Source organism: Salvelinus sp. IW2-2015, unplaced genomic scaffold (genome assembly GCF_002910315.2).
Source record: "Salvelinus sp. IW2-2015 unplaced genomic scaffold, ASM291031v2 Un_scaffold3320, whole genome shotgun sequence".
NCBI lineage: Eukaryota > Metazoa > Chordata > Actinopteri > Salmoniformes > Salmonidae > Salvelinus > Salvelinus sp. IW2-2015.
Window position 1 is genome coordinate 11,302 of NW_019944604.1, and position 11,236 is coordinate 22,537.

General features: G+C 38.5%; 2 protein-coding genes across 2 annotated transcripts in view; one reads left to right on the forward strand and one right to left on the reverse strand.

Annotated features, from left to right (window-relative positions):
• LOC112075648 (uncharacterized) overlaps positions 1-9,704 on the reverse strand; it is a 19,559-nt gene extending 9,855 nt beyond the window's left edge. The window contains exons 1-6 of the mRNA XM_070440997.1: positions 9,566-9,704; positions 8,073-8,177; positions 3,337-3,495; positions 3,203-3,253; positions 1,413-1,456; positions 865-889 (exon numbers count right to left, since the gene is read on the reverse strand). Coding sequence (XP_070297098.1) covers positions 865-889; positions 1,413-1,456; positions 3,203-3,212 — 79 coding nt within the window. The 5' untranslated portion in view covers positions 3,213-3,253; positions 3,337-3,495; positions 8,073-8,177; positions 9,566-9,704. The remainder of the gene's footprint in view (positions 1-864; positions 890-1,412; positions 1,457-3,202; positions 3,254-3,336; positions 3,496-8,072; positions 8,178-9,565) is intronic.
• Positions 3,596-4,768, forward strand: LOC112075649 (GTPase IMAP family member 9-like). The gene is made up of 2 exons (XM_024142614.2): positions 3,596-3,702; positions 3,816-4,768. The coding sequence occupies exons 1-2, from the start codon at positions 3,666-3,668 to the stop codon at positions 4,403-4,405; spliced, it is 627 nt and encodes a 208-aa protein (XP_023998382.1). The 5' UTR covers positions 3,596-3,665; the 3' UTR covers positions 4,406-4,768.
• Positions 9,705-11,236: the final 1,532 nt, after the last annotated feature.

Sequence of the window (11,236 nt, forward strand, 5' to 3'; positions counted from 1 at the left end):
CATTAAATATATTTAAGACAATGGTATAGAGAGTGTAGTTCTGTTCAGTTTGGACTTCAGTTTATCGCTAACCTGATCACAGGGACTTTGAAGCACTACAGCTGCATGCTGATCTTGAATAAACTGACGATAGCAAAGATCCATCTTTGACGAGCCACATAAATGGAATAGGTACTAGCTAGCTTGATAGTTAATGTTTGCTTTAGTTTGCGCGCTAGCTCTGCAAATTCAGCTAGTGTGTGAACCCTGCCAACATAAAAAAACAAAAAAACATTGCTATGGCACGATTGACTGGATTAACTTCACGTCAGTTACGTACATTGAGTGTCTTTCGGACAGTAGACACGAACCCTCTATTACCTTGCCAGCTAAAGAACTGGCAGTGGATCAAACCATTGTGAAGCAAAAGGAAGGGGGGGGGGGTTCACAATCTTTTGAAACTTAAAAACGCGCTATTAAGTGTCTATAATCAACACAAGTGCTTTCATTGCGTTTTATTGAAATTACATAGTTATGTTTACAGTGATATATTGGGGGGGACAAATCATATTTTTCCCAGGATGAGGGGGTCGTGTCCCCCCCGTCCCCCCTGGGATTTCCGCCTATGTACACAGTACAAGGATTTAGTTACAATTTACTAGGTTCAGGGGCACACGTCTTAGCTAGGCTTGAACCTAAAACAAGATTGTCAGAAAACACATGCAAGCCTTGAGAAATCTATAGTACCAGCTATTCAATACGAATGCACTTTTTATTAAATGTTCATCAGRGCCAATAACAATGCATTGAGTAGCCTAGAACATTCAGTTGATCACACTTTTGATCTTTTGATCCTTAAACTATACAAGGAATTTTTGTACTTACCTGTGCAAGGCAGAACATCTTCCTTCTAAAGGGAATTAAAAAATACAATTTGTATACTGGCCAGTACTATTTCAACTGTAAACATTTATGAACAGCCTAAACTGATGTCCTTTGTGTTAAGCTATCTCATAAATTGATATAATGTACCCAAGTGAGAGGACACCTAAGGCAAATGATTAATGAACGGTTCACAGCCCAAAATGCCCTTCATCCCTGCTCCATATGCTGTAATTCTCTATTTTCTTTTGATTGTAACACATATACAGGTTGACCCGAAAAGCCATCCCTGATTGGCAGATGACTGGCAACCCTGATTAGAAGCACCTGTTGCTCACCAGAAGCTCACCTGTGTTTCCTACAAATGTATTTTCTGATTAAAAAGATTCAAACTTACATACTGAGATGTCTGTATATCCTATCCTGATGCAGTGAAAAGTTAATAATAAAAACACGAAGTATGCTTTATCTGACATATTTTTTAAGTGCAGAGCCATCACACTTGTTTTTCCCATTTCCATTTAAAATTAACATTGTAATTTTGTACTTACTGGATTTATGTTGTCTGTGTTGGTGTGGCACGGGGTGTTTGGACCTGTAAAGGGAAATAAATAGGTTTAGTAATTAAACCTTTGACACATGCAGACTAACCATGATTCTAATTTCTACATGGCTTGACCTAGCAACTCAGAATAGGTTTGAAATATAGCAATGTTCAGCTAACATCATTGTTCATGATAGCCTACTACAATAATTAAAACAATAAAAATACCCCCAAAAATGTTTCACTTTCACTTCCTATAAAACACATTTCCCTCACCTCAATGTTTTGAGATGCTGACATGATTTTACCAGGGGATGACCTCTTGCAAAGAAGCCACACATTAATCTTAGCACCTTCTGTTGTGATAAGTACTGTGACAACCAACCCATGATGAGACAACTTCCCCGATCTCCCTTATTCAATGCACACAGTTATTAGAGAGCCTATTGCACTGTTTACTCCCGAATGTTGTTGGAAGACACACAAATGAAGCTCCATGATGATCATGATGAGATGGTTGTAATGTGAGCATTTCTGTCAAACAACGAATGTCTTGCATGAACATATGGTTTTCTTTAGTCATTGTAGTTCATTGACATTTGGCGAATTTAGACTAAACGGACTAAATTAATATTTGTTTTAATTACATTTTTTACCAATAATCAAACGCTGATTTAGAGATCTGCGTCGCGCGGGACTGGATTCTTGTCTGACTCCCACCCGCTCCTGCAAGAACTAGGGCTGTATCCCCCCAAAAAGCGTCTAAGAGTAGACAGTTGGTCGTAAGGGGTGAGAATAGAGACATTTTACTTCTACTCAAATTGGATAAAAATGTAAGTTGTGCATGAAGAGACTCTAGTCAAGATTCCCACCTAGTCGACATATTTAGGACACCTCATTAGCTGTCCTAACCAGTTAAGACTTCCCATTGGGTGTCTTGATTATATAAAAGGGTAGTGAGTCAGTAATTCCTGCGCCACAGACAGTTTATTTCTTTGGAGTTGAAAGGTTTTGATAGGTTTTCTAAATGATCAACCTATAAATAATCTAGACCTACATGCAACGGTACATTTTACGCTTGCGACAACGATTTTACATGAGGCCTAATTCACATGATATGCCTAAATACATATAACCACTAACGTTAGGCTAATAAATGATCACATATTTTTCTGTAGATTATTTCATTAACCTACGTCATGTTATTTCAAGTTCTATAGGCATGCCTATACATTGGGCAGTTGACAGCATCTAGGACCTATGTGTTCGTGATGAACTTGTGGATACCATTTTTATGTCTCTGCATCCAGTTATTTTAAAAAGTTAGAAATCTATAGAAACTTTGAGAATCTATACATATATATATACTGTATATATGTTTTCTAACATAGGCATTCACATTTTTTTCACATGCTTAATATGGGTACATATTTTCCATAAGTTTCTAGTAGATAGACCATATATTGTTCAAGAGTAAATAATTAATGAAAAAAACGACGTGATTTGAAATCATCCGTAATTATTCACTTTTTTCCACAACTGACACCACTTTGGCCCCAAAACATTATTCAAACGATTTTTAACAGCAGCTGTATTCACTAAATTCATGGATTATATTTATAATAATGTTTACAGCTTTGTGATCCTATTTTTCACATCAAAAAATATCTTATTGTATTACGCTGTCTTTAACATGTTAATTAAGAAAATTCCCCAAATTTGACAATTTCCAAAGTTACCAGGAATATTCCCTTCCTTAGCAACCCTGGGTTAAATCATTTATAAAGTAACACTTACTTTCTGACATGTTCCTCTTCTTGCTTTGGCAAATGCTACTGATATGAAAACCTGAAAGGAGAAAATAAATGGACCTTATTCACAAAGGGTATTCAACAATGTTATACATCTCAAACCAAAATTCAAATCATGACTTTTTGGAAGGTCTGTCCATCAATTCGTTTACAGGTTGAATGTCAGGAAAGTTTTTAGTACTTATTTCTATACATCAACGGAGCACTTGCGCTTTTCAAATGATCACTGCCGTAGCTTTCAGGTCCACAGGAGGTCTTCAGCATATGGTCTGTGTAAATCTGAAAGGGAAAGTAGCGTTACGTCTTCCTAATATATGCTGTATAGATATAAGAACAGCTGTGTAGGCGGTTCTAAGAGAGCTCGTGGGATATAAAATCGCAAAAGATTTTCTCTAAATATATTTTTGTTTTGTCTTCTCTTCATTTATTTTCAAGTGAATCAATACGAAATGGGTAATAGCCCTCCTCCTAGAGCTGTGCCTGCAGGTGAGAATTTATTGATTTCTGTAACTTTACATTTGAGTCTGGTTTTTCAATCCTGGAAATGTGTTTACTGATTTTGAGGGATTTGATCATTTACAACGTACTATCTTTTGCAGGCCGTGACATTAGAATTGTGATGATTGGAAAAACTGGAGCTGGTAAAAGTGCTACTGGAAACACCATTCTGGGCGAAAACACTTTTACATCTCTTCCAATAGGTAGCTCAGTGACTGAGAGTTGTGTTAAAGAAAGAGTTAATGATAATAGATGGATATATGTGGTGGACACACCAGGACTGTTAGACACTGGGAAGACTCCAGTGTATATCGAAAGTGAGATAGTGAGGTGTCTTCAAGAGTCAGCCCCTGGTCCTCATGCTTTCTTGCTGGTTGTGGAGGCAACGACATGGAGAGAGGAGGATCAGAATACTGTGGACGATCTGGAGAGGCTCTTTGGACCAGAGATCTTCAAGTTCATGATTGTGCTCTTTACTCACGGTGATAAACTTGGGGATCAAACAATTGAAACCTTTGTACGTGATGGTGATCTGCAAGTTCGAGCAATTCTAGAACGCTGTTCTGGCAGATTCCATGTTTTCGACAATACAATAAGTCCAGGCGATAGAGATCAAGTTGTTGATCTGGTCACTATGATTGATAAAATGGTGGCAGTAGCTGGAGGAGGGTACTTCCATAGAAAAATTTGAATAGAATGTGCTTGGAACCTCCAACCCTGAAAAGGTACACTTCCAGCTTTTACTTCCTGCTATGGGTACCAGTCCAACCATTATGCCAAAATGGACTTGAATTTAGTCATTCTATTTCTATGGGTATTTCACAAAAACAAGATACACAACTAATAATATTCAAAGTATTCAAAGTATGTTATGAATAAACATATAGAATTAGAGCATAAGTACAAAATGTATAACAAAAAGTGGTTTTGCATAATACATGTTGATCTATTGTAAGAAATCTTACTTGTAATAGAATTGTAATGCAATTTTAGAAATTGATAGTGAACATTGTAAATTCTGATGAAAAACAATAAAGCTTGACAATCACTATTATGGTTTGTTGATTAATATTTAGCCTGCACATTATCCGAATAGCATAGCTTTGACAAGAATGTATTAATTGTCAACTGAGAGGCTCAAGTGAAAGTGGATTTTCTTTATATTTGTTGTAGATGTTGTATAAAATAAGCTTACTTGTTTTGAGATGATGAATTGCATTGACATATTGCTAGACATCAACTACAATCTCATAACTTGAATTCAATCAAATACATTTAACAGGAAAAACTTAACTGATGAAAAATATAATCGCTGGTAAATTCAGTTTACACAACACAATCCCATAAGTGGGTAAAAAAAAGTATAATTGCACAGAACGATTTCGGCCAATAAGGGGCCACCTGTTTAGAGTTGTAAGAAAGAGTTCATTTAGACAGTGATGGAGCTGTCACGGCTCTCGTCGTAATGAGGATCGGACCAAAGCGCAGCGTGGTAAGTGTTCATGATTTTATTTGATCACAAAACACTCAAACAAAAAAAACAAGAGGGAAAATATTTACTTTTCGGGTGGAATTCTTTATTCTGAGACAGAGACAGAGGAGAGTCAACAGAAGGGATGAACCAAATCGGAGCTGGTGTCCAGTTGGTAAGTAAGCTATTGGACATCTTCACATTGTGTTGCGTTACAACCTGGAACTAATTAGATTTTTTTTTTATCTACACAAAATACTACAATGTCAAAGTGAAAAAAAGAAAGATTAGTTTTCACCTCCTTTGTTATGGAAAGTAAATAGGAATAAATGTTTTCTTCACAAAACAAATAATCTGCAGCATGGCATTTTTTAGTCTTTAGTTTTCGTTATTGTTGTACAGGGTCGTTGGTTTTCTTGAAAGGCAATGTTTTATTATTACTATTTTTACTGCAATAGGGCTTTTCCCATTATTTCAACCACAAATTAGCTTTTCTAATGGTTCATAAACAATGGAACTAATTGGTTAATAGGTAAACAATTAAGAAGGAGACACTGTATTCCTTTGGGCATGGTCAAATTAATAATAAAGCAGAACCATGGGAAGTAGGGGTGCTGGAGCTGCTGCAGCATCCCCTGAGAAATTGAACTAATTTAACCAAAATAAGGCTATAAGAAAAGATTTCCCCCAAAATTATATTACTCCTGTCTGAACAGGCATGAATAAAATAATGATAAATACTACACCAGAGAGTATAATTTAGCTACAGAGGATCAAAGTTTCCAAATAAATAGCTAAGGGTTAAGTTTTATCACAAGCACAGAGTCGGGAATAGCTTCTCTCAATTTGTGCAAAAATGTGTTTACATCCCTGTTAGTGAACTTTTCTCCTTTGCCAAGATAATCCATCCACCTGACAGGTGTGGCATATCAAGAAGCTGATTAAACAGCATGATCATTACACAGGTGCACCTTGTGCTGGGGACAATAAAAGGCCACTTTAAAATGTGCAGTTTTGTTACACAACACAATTACACAGATGTCTCAAGTTGAGGGAGCGTGCAATTGGCATGCTGACTGCAGGATTGTCCACCAGAGCTGTTTCCAGAGAATTTAATGTTAATTTCTCTACGATACGCTGCCTCCAATGTCGTTTTACAGAATTTGGCAGTACGTCCAACTGAGTTCACTACCACAAACCTTGTCTCACGTCCTGACCATAGTGCTTATGTGTTTTGCTTGTTTTAGTGTTGGTCAGGACGTGAGCTGGGTGGGCATTCTATGTTGTGTGTCTAGTTTGTCTGTTTCTGTGTTCGGCCTAATATGGTTCTCAATCAGAGGCAGCTGTCAATCGTTGTCCCTGATTGAGAATCATATATAGGTGGCTTGTTTTGTGTTGGGATTTTGTGGGTGGTTGTTTCCTGTGTCAGTGTTTGTGCCACACGGGACTGTGACGGTTAGTTCATTTGTTATTTTGTATAGTGTCTTGTTTTCGTGTATATTAAATCATGGAAACTTACCACGCTGCACATTGGTCCTCCGATCCTTCTCGCCTCTCCTCATCCGAGGAGGAGGAAGAGCTAGACTGCCGTTACANTTCGTGTATATTAAATCATGGAAACTTACCACGCTGCACATTGGTCCTCCGATCCTTCTCGCCTCTCCTCATCCGAGGAGGAGGAAGAGCTAGACTGCCGTTACACCTTGTGTAACCACCCCAGCCCAGGACCTCCACATCCGGCTTCTTCAGCTGCGGGATCAGAGGGGTGCTGAGGAATATTTCTGTGTGTAATGCAGCACTTTTGTGGGGACAAAATAATTCTCGATGGATGCCAAGTGGGAGGGCCTATTCCCCCCCCAAGCACCCAAACACCCCTGCCCAGTCATGTGAAATCCATAGATTAGGGCCTAATTTATTTATTTCAATTGACTGATTTCCTTATATGATCTGTAATTCAGTAAAATCTTTGTAATTGTTGCATGTTGCATTTATATTTTTGTTCAGTATATTTATAAAGCAGATATATTTATTATCAGCAGATGTCACAAAGTGCTTATACAGAAACCCAGCCTAAAACCCCAAAAGAGCAAGCAATGCAGATATAGAGGCATGGTGTCTAGAAAAAAACTCCCTAGAAAGGCAGGAACCTAGGAAGAAACTAAGAGGTGGCCAGTCCTCTTCTGGCTGTGCCAGTTGAGATTATAAGAGTACAAGGCCATTAAGGCTAGATTGTTCTTCAAGATGTTCAAACATTCATAGATGACAAGCAGATAAGGTGTGCAATTCACCCTCTGAATGGTACACATACACAATCCAAGTGACATCAATAAGGGATCATAGCTTTCACCTGAGTTCACCTGGTCAGTCTATGTCATGGAAAGAGCAGGTGTCCTTAATGTTTTTTACACTCAGTGTATTTCCATATTTGGTTGCGGCTGTAAGTTTGCCTTTCTCAAATTTCAAAGTACAATCGCGAGAAAAACATTGGCCTACTGTTTGGAAATGCCTACTACTGAAAAGAGAAGACTAATATGTCTGTAGAAGCTAACCATTTTGGGGGGGAGTGATTCTGAGCAAAGAGCACTGTTTTTCAAAGTAGTTTATCTTGAGATCTTGGCACGAGTGCATCAGCCATCTCCTGTGTGTAGCCTATGCCTCAACTTCATCATTGGGTAGCTCAGTGTCACTAGCCTACTGTAGCCTATACTATATACAGTGCATTCAACCCCTTGACTTTTTCCACATTTTATTATGTTACAGCCTTATTCTAAAATGTATGAAATTATTTTTCCTTATCAATCTACACACAATACCCCATAATGACAAAGCGAAAACAGGTTTTTAGAAATGTTTGTACATTTATAAAAAAAATATCAAAAACAGATACCTTATTTAATCAGACCATTTCCTATGAGACTCGGATTTGAGCTCAGGTGCATCCTGTTTCCGTTGATCATCCTTGAGATGTTTCTACAACTTGATCAGAGTCCACCTGTGGTATATTCAATTGATTGGACATGATTTGAGAAAGGCACACAGTTGACAGTGCATGTCAGAGCAAAAACCAAGCCATGAGGTCGAAGGAATTGTCCGTTGAAGCACCTAAAAAGGATTGTATTGAGGCACAGATCTGGGGAGGGGTACCAAGAAATTTCTGCAGCTTGGAAACACCAAGACTCTTCCTAGAGCTGGCTGCCCGGCTGAACTGAGCAATCGGGGGAGAAGGGCCTTGGTCAGGAAGGTGACCAAGAACCCGATGGTCACTCTGACAGAGCTCCTCTGTGAGAACCTTCCAGAAGGACAACCATCTCTGCAGCACTCCCCCCAATCAGGTCTTTATGGTAGAGTGGCCAGACGGAAGCCACTCCTCAGTAAAAGGCACATGACAGCCCGCTTGGAGTTTGACGAAAGACACCTAAAGGACTCTCAGACCATGAGAAACAAGATTCTCTGGTCTGATGAAACCAAGATTAAACTCTTTGGCTTGAATGCCAAGCGTCACGTCTGGAGGAAACCTGGCACCATCCCTACGGTTAACCAATTGTATAAGAGATTCTCCAAAATGGAAATATTCCAGGCACTTATATATAAATTCCAGTCGTAATGTATGAAAAGCCTTTTCAAAAAGTAAACTATGAACATCAGGCCTGGTTCCCCAGATTTGTCATGGTTCTATTGTTACAAGTATCTGTCTTATATTATCTCCAATGTGTCATCCATGTAAAAAAAAACTGTCTAAATATAATTCATAATATGCAACATTACCTTTTTAATTCTATGCGCTATGCATTTTGCATCACAACACTGAAGTGTAAGGGTCCACCAATTTTTTTAATGGCCTGGATCTTTATAATTACCACCGAGGTCCTGTTTCAGTTATAGTGAAATCAGACCTGGTTGAGTATCTCATAATCTACCATTTTTATAGGAGTGGTTAAAACGTGCTAATAACGGTCCTCCGAGTACATACAAAAAGGTTCACTTCAGTTAGAGGTGATAGAGGAGACTGAAATGAAAACATTTTCTTAAAGTACATTGCTTCCTCTTTCAAAATATTGTTTAGTGAATCATGGGCGACTCCATCATCTACCTTGTGGATCTGTTCGAACAATTTGCACATTCTGATCAAATTTTTAATTAAACTCACCCCTTTTGAGTTTCTTTGCACAGGGAGAAGTATATTTCGTTCCCCCAATCCTTTTTCCACACAAGCATCTAAAATGTTTGAATTCGTTTTCTAGCCAGGTAAATACTGATAGTCTTTTCTTATTATCTGCTAAGCCATTACAATTATAACTGGCTATACTTATTTCACCATTTACCATAATGAGGTACAAGTTTCAATTATATTCATCATAATATATATCTTTGTAAACTTACCATTTTAAAAGTACCATAATAATTGAGAGTCCATATAGCTGTGCCGTGGTATTTGCACTACAACTGAGTAAACCTCCAATTGTTCTCCACTATTTTAAGTTGGATTGTCATCCCAGTGACTGGCAGACCCTCCCCCCCCCCGTCCACCTGGATCCTAGGTCCTTTGAGAGATTGTGACCAATCCTTTAAAAGAGCGCACAGTGCCACCCACAACAGAGAAGCAGATTAACTGCTAAAAGCATTTCCAACGCCCTCACCTCGATTGTATTGTATACAGTTATAAAAAACTTTGGCAAACAGTTATTGTGATTCATCCTGCATTGTCCTGATCAGTACCCCATAGCAACAGATGTGGCACACACACACACTCCCCACCCTTCCCCCACAAACAACCACAAGCTCAGCTCAAGAGAAGACTTGATATGCAAATGGATATACAGTTGTAGATTGAAAAGGCATGCACATTTTTCAAGAATGGGGAGCTCAGATACACCCCCTCAGATACACATGACTGTATTATTTAAAATAGCCGTGGAGTAGTCTTGGAACAGTTATCAATTTACAATTCAGGGCAGTTGGGGCTCAAATGTCAGGTTGACACTGAACTGTACATTGATAACCAACTGTTCTGAGACACCAAGACTAGGGGTTGGTAATGTTCTCTAGTTGTGCTGTGAATGGCTCAGTGTTCTGTTACTCATAGGGACACTACGTCACCGCAAAATCTACAGGGAGAGCTTGAAAACTCAAGCCCCTTGGGTGCTGCCATAGATTTACATTAGAAGTGCCCATTCAAGAAGACTCAAGGTTATTGTCCACAGGTAAAATTACGTCAAGTCACTTGATATTTACTGTAGCTTTGATTGGACTGATCATGTCAACATCATACTACTCAAAATCTTAGCTAGCAAGCAGCCATCAGCATAAATCAAGTCGACGATCTACTGGCAAATCCTTTTCATTCCTTGTCATATGAAAATAAATGAGATAAAACGTATCGGTGCTCGTCGGACATTGAACAAACATTACACAAGTTGTAAATCGCAAATTCAACAATGTGTGGTTTGGAAGGAATCAGTGGCTAACTGCAAGCTTTGCAAAGCAATCACTTGCCTACTATTTAGTGGACAGGGTGTGTGGTCCAAGTCTGGTTTTCAGGGTTTCTTTTCCAAGCTTAAAATGATAAACATTCACTAGCAACACACCATGGGCCAGAAAATCTTCTGCCACGTTAAAAAAAAACGGTAAACTTGGAACTGAGAAATCTGAGTTTAAGACAACTGGGAACTCGGAAAAAACAAGCTCCGACTGGGAAAATAGGTTTTGAACGGTCATCCAACTTGGAATTTCAATTTGGGAACTCGGGCCTCTTTCTATAGCTCTGACCTGAATATCAGTGACGTCATTATTCAACCTTGTCTTTTTCAGAGTTCCCAGTTGTCTTGAAAGCACCGTAAATCCAGAGAATGCCAGACTTTGATGACAAAGTTTGATGACAAAATTGTCTTGTATGCTGATGCATAAATAATGTAATATGTATACTATAGCTAAGAAAGTAAAATGAGGTGTATGTTGTGTAGTAAGCTGTTAGTAACCCATGTGCCTTAGCCAAATAATTTGTTTCCTTTCCCCCTCATAAGTTAGCCTACTGTTATGACTTGGTGGTGCACA